Source organism: Rhinopithecus roxellana, chromosome 15, assembly GCF_007565055.1.
Source record: "Rhinopithecus roxellana isolate Shanxi Qingling chromosome 15, ASM756505v1, whole genome shotgun sequence".
In the NCBI taxonomy this organism is placed as follows: Eukaryota; Metazoa; Chordata; class Mammalia; order Primates; family Cercopithecidae; genus Rhinopithecus; species Rhinopithecus roxellana.
This window is the reverse complement of record NC_044563.1, coordinates 8,388,580-8,405,307: the sequence shown is the minus strand read 5'-3', so window position 1 is coordinate 8,405,307 and position 16,728 is coordinate 8,388,580. Positions and strand designations below refer to the sequence as shown.

The following is a 16,728-nucleotide window of genomic DNA, read 5'->3' as shown; positions in this document are numbered from 1 at the left end:
TAGAATTGCACCCTAAGTCCCAGCTACTCTGGAGGCTGAGGCAGAAGGATTACTTGAGCCCAGGAGTTCCAGGATGCACCTGTGATAGCAATGATTGCTACGATTGCACCTGTGAATAGCCACTGCGTTCCAGCCTGGGCAACATTGCCAGAGTCCGTCTCTTAAAAACAAAAACAAAAAACAAACAAAAAAAAACCTTTAAACTAAATTTGTTGTGATTTTGCCTTTGACAAAGATGAAAGGGCAGGGAAGCCAATGTGAATTGCCCCAAATCACAGAGCGAAACGGTAGTAGTCAGGACCAAAACGCTGTCTTAGCTGTTTTCTTAGTTCCTCTGCCCATCTGCCTCTGTATTTTTCACCAGGCCATCCAGCAGTGTCTCTTAAAGGGTGGCCCGAGAAACACCTGACTTAGAATAGCGTGGGGCACACTCTGTCTACGCAGACCCGAGGAATCTGCATTTTAACAAACTCATTGGGAAATTGTCGCGCACACCAAGGTTTCAAAGACCAGGGTCCCGTGACACAGTGCCGCACAGTTGTCAAAACAAGTGCTGTCCAATTGCTTTGGTTTTAAGTTCCCACTGCGTCATGGGAAATGTAGTTTCGAGTCTCCTCTCTCCCGACGCCCCCGCCAATCCCCGGGCGCTTTACGGAACGAGCCGAGTCAATCCGGAAATAACCGAGTGTTCGTGGCGGGCCCTTTCCTGTCCGGCTGCATTCTGGGAAAGGTCTATTTCCGTTAGGTGCTGGAGGCAGTGGCGCGCGGCTGTCCGCATTCCCACGTGAAGCGCTACGCGAGCATCGCTCGACTGGCGGCTCCCAGCTCGCAGCGGAGCAGTCCCGGCAGCAGCGGGGGACCGGAAGTGGCTCGCGGAGGCTCAGAAGCTAGTCCCAGAGTCCGGCGTGTGGCGCCTCGGAGCGCGGCGACGGCGCCATGTCCCTAATCTGCTCCAGTGAGTGTTGGCTGCGGCCGAGCGCGGGTCGCAGGAGGCCGGAGAGCGGCGCGGGAGCGTGTGCGGGCCACTGCGGCGCCGGGGCCGGGGTGGCGGCGGGAATGAGGCGCTCCAGAGGCTGAGCGGCGGCCTGTCAGCCCCGGAGCCCTCCCCTCGGAGCGGGGTGCATTTGCGCAGTGCTCTGCAGTTTACATAGTGCCAGAGGTTTATTGTCGCAGGCATTACTGAGGCAGGTCGCCTCATTCTCCCGAGTGGAAAACAGGCCTGAACAGAGGGAGCTGGTGCAGGGGAAACAGCCTTGATATAAGAGTGAGGAAATCCGAAGTCTTGTCCAGGGTCCGCCTCCTATTGGCTTTGTGAATTGGCTTAAGGCTGTGTGCCTTGGTTTCCCCATCTGCAAAATTGAGAACATTGCACTGGATATTTTGCGAGGCCTCGCTCGGATAGTCGCAGGTTTTGCAATTTGCAAAGGTCACATGATGAGTTAGAGGTAGGCAAGGCTGGCAGCTAGGTATATGGCTCCCAGCCTTACAGTGTATGACTAATTAAAAACAGCGCACATTTATAAATCCCTTATTGGTTTACAACGCGCTCCCAAGTCTATGATCTCATTTTATGCTCACAAGAATTCCCTAAAGGAGAAAAGATCCTGGTGTTGCAAATGAGGATGCAGGGCTCAGGAAGAGCGGGGCTTATCTAAGGATGCGTAGCTAGTCAGTGGCAGAGCTGGATGACGTAGTTAGGTGACACGGAGTTTGGACCCTGAATCCATGCTTTTCCATACCTTCCACTATCTTTCCCTTTGATATTTTATCATGACGTACAGACGTTTTCCTTTCCCTTTTCGTTGTTTCATCAGATTACTCGTTTCCCCTCCCTTTTGCTATTCACCTCCTTCTCTTCTCAGAACCTGTGCATTGACCCAGAGAGGGGGAAGAAGGAAGGGAAATGATGGAAAAGGAATCCCTCACATTGAAGAAATTACAGCTCGCAAAGTACCTTCACATTCATTGTTTCCTTCCAGTCTTGGGAAAGCTCTCTTTTACGTTCCCCAGCACCATGTTTCCTGGCAGGGTTCACTCATTCGTTAGATGTTTACCGAGTGCCCCGGGGGCATCTGCATTGTACTGGAAGTGAGAGACCAGCTGTAATCCTTATCCTCAAGGGGCGCACGGTCTACGCAGGCAAGAGTGTAAATGATACCTCTATTGCGGGTTGTTGTGAAGATGAATTACTGTACTGTATGCCTAGAATTGTGCTTGGCACATAGACATGTGCCATGTAAATATTTTTATTGTAATGATTGCCACTTTGCTCCTTGGAATGTTCCAGGTGATAAGTGTCTGTATGCTAATCAGTTGACTGGTAGCTGGCAGACCTCAATAGCTTCAGGATGGGGACTGGTCACCTAGAAAGACTAAAGGGTATTAGAAGGTTGGGATTTTCAGTCCTACCCCCCACTTACCTGGGGAACGAGAGGAGCTGAAGTTGTCACTAGTGACCAGTGATTTATTGAATTATGCCTTTGTAATGAAGTTTTCATAAAAATACAAAAGGGCGGGATTCAAAGAGCTTCTGTATAGCAGAACATGTGGGCGTTCCTGGAGGGTGGGGTGCCCAGGGAGGGCATGGGAAGCTCTGTACTCCTTCTCCCATACCTCATCCTATGCACCTCTTCATCTATACCCTTTGTAATATCCTTTATAATAAATTGGTCAACATAAGTGTTTCCCACAATTCTGTGAGTCACTGTTGCAAATTAATTGAACCCAAAAAGGGGGTCATGGGAACCCTGATTTACAGCTGGTAGATCAGAAGAACAGGTCAAACAACCTGGAGCTTGCGACTGGCATCTGAAGGGGCGGGGGAGTCTGGTGGGACTGAGACCTCAACCTGTGTGATCTGACACTACTATCTCCAGGTACCTGGTGTCAGAATTGAATTGGAGGACACGCGGATGGTCACATCTGAGGTCACAGAAGTATTTTGTTTTGTGAGAGGATAGGAGAAACTGAGTTTGTTATTCCTATATTCTCAGACTTTATAATTTCTTTGATAATCCCTCTGGAGCTATAGACTAAGATGGAAGGGAGGGATTTGAATGGCTTCATGTGTGTCTCCATGTCATGGAGTAAACTGTATTCATAGAATACACAATCATTGTTCAGATATGAGGTGGTGATAATGGACTGCTGTTCTCTAGGTACTTGGCACATAGTGGTTGTTAATAATTATTCGTTGACTATCTGATTGTCAGGAGACTAAAGGAAAAGCTAGTTCCACAGCTGGAAAGCATTCTGGGGCCAGTACAGAACTGGCTTAGGGTCAGATGTCTTGCTTTCTGCTAGTTGATTGTGAGGATGCCTAGTCTTGTTGGGGCTAATAGCAGATGAGGAATCCTCTAGGCTCAAGATTGCCTTCACTCCAAGCTCACTGCCGGCCTTTTCTCTACAGTCTCTAATGAAGTGCCGGAGCACCCATGTGTGTCCCCTGTCTCTAATCATGTTTATGAGCGGCGGCTCATTGAGAAGTACATTGCAGAGAATGGTACCGACCCCATCAACAACCAGCCTCTCTCCGAGGAGCAGCTCATCGACATCAAAGGTGCCTATTGGCTGCCTTAGTCTAGGGCCATCTTAGCTCAGAGCCTGAGAGGATGGGAGGTGGTGGGCTGTTTATGGCTAAAAGGAAAAGATGTGACGGCAGGGGAGGTCCCTGGGTTATGCTCTTCATACCTGCTTTCCCTTTTGGCAGTTGCTCACCCAATCCGGCCCAAGCCTCCCTCAGCCACCAGCATCCCGGCCATTCTGAAAGCCTTGCAGGATGAGTGGGTGAGTTCCTGCAAGAGAATCAGCATCTTCCCCACTTGAAGAGAGTGCATCGCTGAGTTAGGACTTGGGGGTGGGAAGGATGGAGCATTATTTAGAGGGTAAACTTTGTGACATCAGGGATTTGTTTTATTCTTTGTTGTATCCCCAGCACTGAGAGCAGTGCCTGGTACGTAGTAGGTGCTCTAGAATTATGAATTGAATGATTGAATACATCCTGCAGGACTGTCTGGCACAGTGCCTGACACAAAGAGGGCAATCAATAAATAGCAGCAGCAGCAGTGTTGTTATCCTCTTTTAGAGAGGTGACGGCATGACAGCTGGAATTTGCCAGTAAATTAGGGAAGGTGGGGATGGGAAAGAGCTGACTCCCACTCCTGTCTGTGTGCCCAGTGTTCGGCTTGGGGTAGGAGCTCAAGAGTGTCTGCTGGCACATTCATGGTGCTCGGATATTGTTTGGGTCACTGATACTGGTCTAGGCTGTGGGATAGGAAGCAGGATCCCCTCCCCAAGAGCTGACTCCACTGGGTGCTCCCTGCGCCCCCCACTTAAGCTCACAGTAATATTTGCCTCTCCCAGGATGCAGTCATGCTGCACAGCTTCACTCTGCGCCAGCAGCTGCAGACAACCCGCCAAGAGTTGTCGCACGCTCTGTACCAGCACGATGCTGCCTGCCGTGTCATTGCCCGTCTCACCAAGGAAGTCACTGCTGCCCGAGAAGGTGCAGCCTGTCCCCTGCCATCCCCCACCCTGGGCTGGTTCTGCTTTATAATATCCCATTTCTAACATCGTCTTTTCTCTCAGCTCTGGCTACCCTGAAACCACAGGCTGGTCTCATTGTGCCCCAGGCTGTGCCAAGTTCCCAACCAAGTGTTGTAGTAAGTGTCCCCCTTCCCTTACCAGCAGCCCATTTGTGTGCAGTGGCCCACAGAGCTGTCCTTATGCAGGTGTCTTTGGTGCTCTGTGCCCCTCACCCTCACCTTTCTTCTCTTCAGGGTGCAGGCGAGCCAATGGATTTGGGTGAGCTGGTGGGAATGACCCCAGAGATTATTCAGAAGGTAAGTCCTGCTCTCACCTGGTGGGAGTGCTGATGGGCCCTTACTTTTCACCATCTGTCTGGAGTCCATCGTGACTAAAATCGCTATGCTTTTGGGGGTTGAGTGGTGCAGAGCATGGATTCTGGGACCAGATTGCCTGGGTTTGTATTTTGATACCACTACTTGTAAGCTATATGACCTTGGCTTCCTTAGCCAATTTCCGAGTCTCATTTCTGTAGCTTCTAAACTGAGAGTATAATAATATCCACTTTATAGGCTTGATGTGGGAATCTAAACGATTTAATTACTGATAAGTGCACCTTTTAGCTCTTGCTGTTTTTGGGATTATTTGCAGATAGTAAACTACTTTTATATGTCTTCTTGCTTTTTTTCTGGAGGGCAATAGGACAGGAATGATAATCCTTACTTTACAGATGAAAGACACATCTGAGAGGCAGAGCTGGGCTCCTGGTTGCAAGTCCAGTTCGAGTCTCATTTGCAGGGCTTTTTAGTGTCTTTCTGAGCAGTTCAAATTGTCAGCATGTGTCTGAGCCCTTGGCATAGTGGCGTGTAGACCTATGGGAGCTCTGCAGTCCTGGCCTCTATTCCTGCTCTGCGATTTATCACCTCTGCGACCTTGGGCAATTGACTTCACTTCTCTGAGGCTCAGTGTCCTCAGCTGTAAAATAAGGTCATCAACACCCCCCTTATAAAGCTGGGATGAAAGTAAGAAGAGAGAATGCCTTTAAGCCTGTAATGTAGGAATTGGCAGATAGCAAGTTCTGGGTGTTGCTTGTGAAAGCACACATGTGACCAGCATCCGATGTGCTTTTCTCCTTGCAAGATAATTTGTCTCACATTGAGCCTATTCTTCCCCAGCTTCAAGACAAAGCCACTGTGCTAACCACGGAGCGCAAGAAGGTGAGTTCTCTTTTGAAGCCAGGAGAAAGAGCTGGCCTGGTGGGAGGCAGTTGACCCCTTAGGAGAAAGGGAGCTGGCTAATCTTGGATTCATTGCTGCTCTACTTTGGGGGCTTTTTTGTTTTCTCAGAGAGGGAAGACTGTGCCTGAGGAGCTGGTGAAGCCAGAAGAGCTCAGCAAATACCGGCAGGTGGCGTCCCACGTGGTGAGTGTCTGGGTCTTCACTGTCTTGGAGACAGCCCTCCTGTTTTGTTTCTGGGGTGGGCGGGCCAGCATGGGGAGTGCTGAGTACAGAGCTGTCCCGGGCTCCTGGCGGTGTTCCTGGCGCCGTTTCTTGCCTGGGCTGCTGAGCTGTCAGGGCTCCTCTTCCTGCCCAGCTATGGGTTTCCCAGTGATGCAGTGAGGGAGTTACCGCACCAGGCAGATAGCCAAGAGGTATGGATAAGGAGTAGAAGTAACTCTTGCTCCCCTGAGAACATGAGTGACTGGGGATGGCAGTAGGGGAGACCTGTGGCTTTGTGGCCTGCTGTGATTTGGCTGTGACAGGATTTGGTGTGTCTTTCTGCAAAGGGGTTGCATAGTGCCAGCATTCCTGGGATCCTGGCCCTGGACCTCTGCCCGTCTGACACCAACAAGATCCTCACTGGTGAGAGTCTGGGCCTAGCCCAGCAGGCCAAGGTGGGGAGGGGCAGCGGGGAATTTGCATGCTCCTTGTCCTCTTCGTGGGCATGGGGACAAAAGCATTTCCTTCAGCAAAAGGGCCTGGGTGGGCCTGACTCATTGTATCGTCTCTTTGGGTCTTCTCCAGGTGGGGCAGATAAAAATGTCGTTGTGTTTGACAAAAGTTCGGAACAAATTCTGGCTACCCTCAAAGGCCATACCAAGAAGGTCACCAGCGTGGTGTTTCACCCTTCCCAGGTAAGGGGTTCTTGCCACCCTTGGTTCTTCTTTCCTTGGCTGTTGTTTGTCCCTTACCACCCTACTGTCTCTGTGAAGTGGGGCTGAGAAAGAGCGCTGACTCCTGAGTGGACACTTGGAAGGGCTTCACTTTGGAGTTGTGGAGACTGCCCTTCACTCTGCATAGGACCTTCTAAAGACCACCTTCCAGCCAGGGAGAGAAAGGAAATGTGTAGTTTGACAAGCATATTCATTGAAATGTTTTATATTAGGAAAAGAAAAAATCTTATAGTGTTCGGCATATAAACTACAGAAAACAAAGCTCAACTCAATCTCACCTCACAGGTATGAGGAAGACAGATATATTTGCTTTCCCGTGACCCTCCAAGATGGGTAAAAGTCATATTGACTATTGAAAGTGTGTGGGTTGTAAACAGAACCTTTGGTTTACAGGGTAAAGGTAACTCATGGGACTGGATTAATGATATTATGGGATTCGAATTTCAAGCCTAAGACAGTTTGGGTTTGGGGCTGTAGGACAGTGGTTGGTTTAGTGCTTCCCAGTCGAGCTTTCCCTTGGACCTTAGGGAAATGAGAAATGTAAGAATGACATTGTGAATTTTTCATGACTAAAATACTCATATCGAGAGCACTGTTTTCTTGCTTATGGGGTATTAATAGTTAGGTCTCATGAAATTGTATTGATAAAAAAGATGGTAGTTATTTTTGCCTTGTGGCTTTTAATATCCTAACTAAACAAAAAATTGGTGAGTGACATGAAATTCTCTCCCTGCCCCAAATCTTTTGGAAAACTAACTTACCCTGGAAATCCATAAATGTGGGATGCACTGAAATACAGCCATGCAGCCCCTTCCAGTCCCAGTACTGCCCAGACCTGTGCCATACAGTAGAGTAGCAATTAGCTACATGTGGCTACTTAAATTTCAATGAAATAGAATGAAAACTGCAGTCCCTCAGTTGTACTAGCTACATTCGTCCTTTGGTCCTGGAAATGGGAAAATTGCTCTCTGTTGCAGTTAGCCTTTTTACCACTAGATGGCGAGGACGCCTCCACAAGCCCTGATGCTGTATGAGTTACGACTTTAATAGCGTTTACCATTGGCTGTCGTGGGCACCATTGGGTGGGTAGGTGGTTCCAGGGAGGGCAGGGCTGAAAAGTGAAGCAATTATTGGTAGTTGTGCGCATCCCCTGCCCCTTTTATAACATTGTTTTGATCTGTGTCTCTTCTCTGATACTCTGTCTTTGTTTTCCTTGTAGGACCTGGTGTTTTCTGCTTCTCCCGATGCCACTATCAGGATTTGGTCGGTCCCCAATGCCTCTTGTGTACAGGTGGTTCGGGCCCATGAGAGTGCTGTGACAGGCCTCAGCCTCCACGCCACTGGTGACTATCTCCTGAGCTCCTCCGATGATCAGGTGCGGTCCCAGCCAGTGCCCTGGAGAGGCCTGCTGGTCCCCAAGCTTGAACATCTTCCCACCCCAGCTGGTTCCCCAGAACCTCAAAGGAGAATGTTTCCTCTCTGCTGGGAGATGCTAGGTTTGCCAGGGTTTACCAAACCAGGGGCTCTGTCTACTTGAAAGGCCACCAAAGCCTGGGACCCACTTTCTCACTGACTCCATTGTCTCTCTCTCTCTCTTTTTTTACCCCCCCCCCCTCCGCCCCCCAGTACTGGGCTTTCTCTGACATCCAGACAGGGCGTGTGCTCACCAAGGTTACAGATGAGACCTCCGGCTGCTGTAAGTTGCCTCGTAGGCACTCAGCCTTTTTGTTTGCTATTTATTATTTACTTTTACATTTTATTTAGTTGTTTGCTTATTTGTTCTAAAGATACATTTGCCATCAGCACCTACCTAGTGCAGGCTTTGTGCTGGGTGCACTGAGGACCGTGAAGAACAAGGAACCTAACTTTGCTGCTCTTAGTCTCTCCCTGGTGGGCTCTGACCACAGGTCCGTCTTCCTCCTCCACAGCTCTCACCTGTGCACAGTTCCACCCTGATGGACTCATCTTTGGCACAGGAACCATGGACTCTCAGATCAAGATCTGGGACTTGAAGGTAGGATACGGTAGGCCTCCATCTGAGGCCCGGGGGGCCAGAAGGAGTGTTTGTGACAATGTGGCGCTGATTAGGTCCTTGTGGCACCTGGCACTGAAGGTGCCATCACTGGCTATGCCTGTGTGATATGATGGTGTGGTCTGGGGGGTCCCACTGGCTGTCCTTCCTGGAAGGACAGTGAGGGACATCTCAGGTAGGGGTTTGGTGAGCTCCATTTTCTTCCTCTCATGATCTGTGGGTGACGTATTTTACTACCCACCGCCACTGTAGGAACGTACTAATGTGGCCAACTTCCCTGGCCACTCGGGCCCCATCACTAGCATCGCCTTCTCTGAGAATGGTTACTACCTGGCTACAGCGGCTGATGACTCCTCTGTCAAGCTATGGGATCTGCGCAAGCTTAAGAACTTTAAGACATTGCAGCTGGATAACAACTTCGAGGTATGCCCTTCCCCCACCCCACCCAGCTTTCCATTGCGTCTCCTTGTTTGTCGATTATTTATTGAATTAATCTAATTGCTTCTGCTTATCCGCAATTGCCCCACAGTTTCTGTTCCCCTTGTGTGACCTTCTCTCTTTCTGTTTCTGGCAGGTAAAGTCACTGATCTTCGACCAGAGTGGTACCTACCTAGCCCTTGGGGGCACGGATGTCCAGATCTACATCTGCAAACAATGGACGGAGATTCTTCACTTTACAGGTAGAGGCTGGTCCTGGGCTCCTGGGGTCTCTAGTGCCCAGGCCCGGAGGGAAGCCTCACTGGGTTAGGAATTTGGTTACCACCTGAGACAGAGCTTTATGGCTAAGGAAGCAGACTGAGTCAGACTGCGTGGCAGTGGATGCTAGTACTCGCTGTGCCACTTCCATGCCCTGTGGCATTGGGCAGGTTACTGAAGGGAGAGAAAACTCCTCCCTCTGAAGGTTTGATAACTGAATCTAAAATCAATGAACATTAGACAGAGTGACAGGAGGAAAGCCGTTTGAATTACGTGCGTATGCACGGGAGGCCCACGTTATATCAGACCTGCAGAAGGGTCGGATGATTGAAGCTTATACGGTCTGTATATCCCTTAATAATGGGTCTGTTCTGAGAAATGTCTCGTTAGGCGATTTCGTCATGTGTGACCATTGTAGGGTGAACTCACGTATCTGAATGGTGTAGCCTGCTACACACCAAGGCTGTTGCTATAACCTTGGTGTAGTCTATTACTGCTCCTAGGCTGCAAACCGGTACAGCATATTACATGTAGTGAATACAGTTATAACACAGTGGTATTTGTGTATCTAAACAAATGTAAATATAGAAAAGGTTCAGTAAAAATAAGGTAGAAGAGATTTTTTTAAATGGTACACTGGTGTATTGCTTGCTGTGAATGGAGCTTGCGGGACTGGAAGCTGCTTTCAGTGAGTGAGTTGTGAGTGAGTGTGAAGGCCTAGGACATTACTGTACGCTCCTGTAGACTTTATAAACACAGTTCATTTAGGTTTTACTAAATTCATAAACAGCGTTTTCTTCAGTAATAAGCCTTAACTGACTTTTACTTTATAAACTTAAAAAACTGGATTATTTTGTAATAACATTTAGCTTAAAACAAAAACACATTGTACAGCTGTATGAAAATATTGTCTCTCTTTATATCCTTATTCTAGAAGCTTTTTTCTGTTTTCTAATTTTTTTATTTTTATTTTTTACTTTTTAAACTTTTCTTGTTAAAAACTAAGACACAAGCACACATTACCATAGACCTACACAGGATCAGGATCACCAACTGTGTTAGTCCGTTCTCACACTGCTGTGAAGAACTGCCTGGGTAATTTATAAGGGAAAGAGGTTTTATTGACTCCCAGTGACTAGGGAGGCCTGAGGAAACTTACAGTCATAGCAGAAGGAAAAGCAAACACGTCTTTCTTCACATGGTGACAGGAGAGACAAATGCCGAGCAAAGGGGGTAAAGCCCCTCATAAAACTATCAGATCTCGTGAGAACTCACTGTCATGAGAACAGCATGGGGGTAACCACCCCCATGATTCAATTACTTCCCACTGGCTCCCTCCCACAACACGTGGGGATTATGGGCACCACAATTCAAGATGAGATTTGGGTGGGGGCACAAAGCCTAACCATAGCACCAACATCACTGTCTTCTACCTCCACATCTTGTCCCACCAGAAGGTCTTCAGGGGCACTAACACACGTAAACCTGTCATCTCCTATGGATGATAATGCCTTCTTCTAGGATACCTCCTGAAAGGGCCTGCTTGGTGCTGTTTTACAATTAACTTTCCTTTATAAGTGGAAAGAGTATACTTAAAATAATACCAAAAAAAGTATAGGATAGGCATACCTCGTCTTATTGCACTTAGCTTTATTGTACTTTGTGGATACTTTGCTTTTTATAAATTGAAGGTTTTTGGCAACCTTGCCCCGAGCAGTCTGTCAGTGCCGTTTTTCCAACAACATGTGTTCACTTTGTGTCTGGGTGTCAAATTTTGGTAATTCTCACAGTATTTCAAACTTCATGATTTATTGTGTCTGTTATGGTGATCTCTGATTAGTGATCTTTGATGTCACTATTGTAATTGTTGGAGGGGCACCATGAAATGTGCCTATGTAAGATACTAAATTTAATCGATAAATGAAGTGGTGTGTGTGTTCTGACCACTCCACCCACCAGCCGTTCCCCATCTCTCTCCCTCTCAGACCTCCCTATTCTCCTAGACACAACAATATTGAAACTAGGCCAGTTAATAACCGTATTATGGTCTCTCCGTGTTCAAGTGAAAGAAAGTGTCCCATGTTGCTTACTTAAAATTCAAAGCTAGAAATGATTGAGCTTAGTGAAGAAGGCATGCAAAAAGCCAAATAGGCCAAAAGCTAGGCCTCTTAACACCAAATATTAGTCAAGTTATGAAAGCAAAGGGAAATTCTTGAAGGAAATTAAGAGTGCTACTCCAGTGAACACATGAATGATAAGAAAGCAGAACAACCTTATTGCTGATATGGAGAAAGTTTCAGTGGTCTGGATAGAAGATCAAACCAGCCACAACATTCTCTTAAGCCAAACCGTAATCCAGACCAAGATCCTAACTCTTGAATTCTATGAAGGCTGAAAGAAAAGTTTGAAGCTAGCAGAGAGGTTGGTTCCTGAGGTTTAAGGAAAGAAGCCATCTCCATAACAGAAAGTGCACGGTAAAGCAGCAGATGCTGATGTAGAAGCTGCAGCAAGTTTTTCGGAAGACCTAGCTAAGATCATTGACGGTGGCTACACTCAACAGATTTTCAGTGTAGATGGAATAGCCTTCTGTTGGAAGAAGGTAATATCTAGAACTTCCACAGCTAGAGAGAAGTCAATGCCTGGTTTCCAAGCTGCAAAGATCGGAGTGATTCCCTTGTTAGGGACTAATGCAGCTAGCTGGTGATTTTACATTGAAGCCAAAACTCATTTAGCATTCTGAAAATTGTAGGGCCCTTAAGAATGCAGGGCTAAATCTATTCTGCCCGTGCTCTGTAAATAGAACAACAAAGTCTGGATGACAACACATCTGTTTACAGCATGGTTTACTGAATGTTTTTTAAGCCCACCATTAAGAGGTACTGTTCAGAAAAATAGATTCCTTTCAAAATATTACAATGCACCTCATTACCCTACAGCTGAGATGGAGATGTTTCATGCCTGCTAACATCCAATCTTCAGCTTATGGATCAAGGAGTAATTCTGACTTTCAAGTCTTAAGTAATAAGACTTGAAATATGAAATATGTTTTATAAAGCTATAGCTGCCATGGATAGTGATTCCTTTGATGGATCTGGACAAAGTAAATTGAAAATCTGGAAAGGATTCACCATTCTACATGCCCTTAAGAGCATTTGTGATTCATGGGAGGAGGTTAAACTATTAATATGAAGACGAGTTTGGAAGAAATTGATTCCAACCCTTCAACCCTCGTGGATGACTTTGAGGGATTGAAGACTTCAGTGGAGGGAGTAACTACAGATGTGGAGGAAATGGTAACAGAACTAGAATCCGAATGGAGTCTACAGCTGTGACTGAATTGCTGCAGTCTCATATTAAAACTTTAATGGATGAGGAGATGTTAGGGATGACCAAAGAAAGTGGTTTCTTTTTGGAATCTACTCCTGGTGAAGATGCCGTGAACATTGGTGAAATGGTAATGAACGATTTAGAATATTACATAAACTTAATTGATAAAGCAGGTGCAGAATTTGAGAGGATTGGTTCCAGTCTGAAGGTTCTGCTGTGGGTAAAATGCTATCAAACAGCATCCATCACAGAGAAATCTTTTGTCAAAGGAAGAATGAAATGATGTGTTAAACTTCATTGTTGTCTTATTTTGAGAAACTGCCACAGCCACTTCAGCCTTCGGCAGACACCACCCTTGTCAGTTAGCAGCCATGAGCATCAAGGCAAGACCCTGCTGGTGGGTCTTGGAAAAAGATTACAACTCACTGAAGTGTCTGATGGTTGTTAGCATGTTGTAGCAATAAAGTATTTTTGATTAAGGTATGTACATTGTTTATTAGACATAATGTTATTACACACTTATAGACTGCAGTATAGTGTAAACATAACATTTTTTTTTTTGGTGGAGTCTCACTCTATCACCCAGGCTGGAGTGCAGTGGCACGATCTCAGTTCACTGCAACCTCCACCTCCTGGGTTCTAGCACAGGCGTGCACCATCACACCCGTCTAATTTTTGTATTTTTAGTAGAGACGGGGTTTCCGCATGTTGGCCAGGCTGGTTTTTGAACTCCTGACCTCAAGTGATCCACCTGTCTCAGCCTCCCAAAGTGCTGGGATTATAGGCATGAGCCACCATGCCTGGCCAACATAACTTTTATATGTACTGAGAAACCAAAAAAATTTGTGTGCCTTGCCTTATTGCAATATTTGCTTTATTGGTGGCCTGGAGCTGAACCAGCAATATCCCTGAGATATGCCTATACATAAACCAGTAACGTAGTTATTTGTACTGTACCTAATTGTGTTATAATTTTTTTTTTTTTTTTTCTTTTTTGATATGGAGTCTTGCTCTGTCACCCAGGCTGGAGTGCAATGGCTCGATCTTGGCTCACTGCAACCTCCGCCTCCCGGGTTCAAGTGTTTCTCCTGCCTCAGCCTCCGTAGTAGCTGGGACTACAGGCGTGTGCCACCACATCTGGCTAATTTTTTTTTTTTTTTTTTTTTGTATTTGTAGTAGAGACAAGGTTTCTCTATGTTGGCCAGGCTGGTCTCAAACTCCTGACCTCATGATCTGCCTGCCTTGGCCTCCCAAAGTGCTGGGATTACAGGCGTGAGCCACCGCGCCCAGCTGTTATACTTTTATACAACTGCAAGTGTAATAGTTTTGTTTATACCTGTATCCCCACAAACGTGAGTAATGCATTGCACGGTGACATGATGATGTTTATGACATCACTTGGTGATAGGAATTTTTCAGCTCCACTGTAATCTTATGGGACCATTGTTTGTGTGGTCCATCGCCGACATGTCATTATGTGACACATGACTCGGTGGCATCCTGAGCTGCAGAAGGGAGTAGGGGCCTAAGGCTTCTAGGGGGTGGTGGTGACACAAGTTGTGTAGGGGCATGGGGAGGAAGTGCACTACAGAGTCTCTCAGGTAATAAAAGTTGTCTCAGAGCAGACCTTAGATAAATAATGCACGATAGTATGTGACAAAGACTGGCATCTAGTCTCTTGTGAGACCAGTTCATTTTCCCGGGTTGAGATTCCCAGGGAAGGGATTCATGATGTTCCTTTCAGATGATCTGCCCTTAGTCAGATAGAGAAAGAGGGCCAAGAAACAGGAGGGCAGGACATGGTCAGAGAGACCTTGCTTCAGAGCCCTCAGCATGCCAAACCACCATACTTTGGGGTATTGTTTTCTGAGATCCAACATTACTTAACCTCTCTGGAGCCTCAGAAAAGTGGGAATGGTAACAGTACAGACTCAGTGGGGTTGTTGAGGTTTAGATGAAAATACATACAGGTGCTCCTTGACATACGATGGAGCCATATCCTGATAAATCCATCATAAGCTGACAATACTGCAAGTCGAACCATGGTAAATTGGGAACTGTCTGTGAATACATAGGTCAGAACAGTGTCTGGCACATAGTCAGGATTTGCAGTTGTTCTTACTCAGCATTGGGTCTTAGTCTGTTGTGGGACAGAGCAGTGAATAAGACAGATCCGATTTGGGCACTGATGTAATTTATAGTCAGGTTAGAAAGGCAAATGTAGATTAATTTCACACGTACACATTTAATTGCAAGTAAAAGTGCTAGAGAAGAAAAGTATGAGATGGTGAGAGAATGGATAACGGTTTCTAGCGTAGCAGTTATGTGGCCCTGGGTACGTGGCTTTCCCCTTCAGAGCTTTAGCTCTTTCATCTAGAAAATGGGAATATTGGCACAGCTTTTAGAGTGTGGCAGCTGGTGTTGTGGAGGTGGCATGCTAATATGCTGGTTAACAGGGTGCCTGATGCTCACTTAAGATGCTGCATGAATGGGAGCTACTGCTGTGTTTGTTGATGACATTCTTGTCCTCAGTAGCAGGTTGTGAGCAGGATACAAGATACTTCTTCTTGCCCCGTATTCTCCCGAGCCCTGCTTGGTGTGTGTGTGTGACAGAGGTGTCCATCCTAACAGTATGACTCACTAGTTTCCACCCCGTACTGTACCTGGTGTTTTGATCTGGAGCTGAGTTGGGTAGCTGAAAATACAGCGTAAACTTTTTAATGGGGAGTTCTTTGACTCCAGGTGTGATCCTAAATCTAGAAGGAATTTGGCCAGATGTTCATGAATTTCCTGAGTCCCATGAGGAATGTTGCCCAGCCCCATCTGCCCCTTATCTGATCCTGCTCTGTGTTAGGGGCCTGAGCACCCTGGGGTTGGAACCCCATGAGCTAGAACATGCCGATGGACTGTTCCACTTACGAGCAAGGAGTGAGCCCTAGGCATAAACAAGCTGAGCTCTGAGGTTTTCAGCTAAACCTAGCTGAATTGCAGTTGCCCAGAAAGCCCAGGTGAGAAGGGGCTGGCATTGCTTTATTCATTCGTCCTACAGTGAAAAATGATAGGCACTGAGGGAGGCACTGGGGGTAGCGTGCAGGTCAGCCTGGGGAAAACAAGCAGGAGCCTGCGGTGTGGTAAATACTAATTAGGGAAGGCCTGATTGTTTGGGAACATGTTATTAGGGATCAGTGTTCAGACTAAAGGAGGATAAAGGAGGAAAAGCCTTCTCACAGTTGCCTCTTTCTTTCTTCTCAGAGCATAGCGGCCTGACCACAGGGGTGGCCTTCGGGCATCACGCCAAGTTCATCGCTTCAACAGGCATGGACAGAAGCCTCAAGTTCTACAGCCTGTAGGCCCTGGCCCTTCTGATGGAAGCTGGGCCTCATCTCAGTAGAGGGGTAGAATTAGGGGGTGGGGGGGTGGGGGGAATCTGTGGGGGGAGGGGGCTCTGTGGGGTGGGACATTCACATCATTTCACTCTGGTCTGAGTGGTGGCCTGAGAACCATGGTGGCATGGACCACCCTCATCCATGCACCTCCAGGCCCCATGGGAACGGATGTGGAAGGAAGAACTGTCACCCTCTAAAGGCCCAGGGCCTCTCCCTTCCTGTCGTCCAATGGACGCAGTGGTGGCTGTTCCACACCCATTTTGTTGCAGTTCCTGTGAGACAGGAGAGGCTGAGCCAAGGGAACTGTGAAGGGGATGGGCAGGAGGGCCGTGCAGGGTTTTGTAAGCAGTGATCTAGTTTCATTAAAAAAAGAAAACAATAAACATAACCACCTCCCTGTGTCTGTCTGCACCAGGAGCACCCAGGGCTGGGAAGGTCAAGGGGAGGGAGCACACACTGGGGCACTGACTTCCGGGAAGCCCATCTTCCTTTCCTTTCACAGCTCTTACCCTTTTTTTTTTTTTTTTTTTTTTTAATTGCACAGCAGAGATAAAAACAAATCTGCAGTTGAAATCTGCCATGTCCCTGAG

General features: G+C 47.1%; 1 protein-coding gene across 1 annotated transcript; it reads left to right on the top strand.

The window, feature by feature from the left end:
• The first annotated feature begins 712 nt into the window (after positions 1-712).
• PRPF19 (pre-mRNA processing factor 19) lies at positions 713-16,526 on the top strand. The gene is made up of 16 exons (XM_010384960.2): positions 713-955; positions 3,410-3,559; positions 3,710-3,786; positions 4,363-4,504; positions 4,588-4,661; positions 4,779-4,841; positions 5,700-5,741; positions 5,871-5,945; positions 6,311-6,386; positions 6,549-6,658; positions 7,917-8,072; positions 8,324-8,393; positions 8,626-8,711; positions 8,982-9,152; positions 9,304-9,409; positions 16,005-16,526. Exons 1-16 carry the CDS (start codon positions 937-939, stop codon positions 16,100-16,102), a joined length of 1,515 nt encoding a protein of 504 aa, XP_010383262.1. The 5' UTR covers positions 713-936; the 3' UTR covers positions 16,103-16,526.
• The last annotated feature ends 202 nt before the right edge of the window (positions 16,527-16,728 follow it).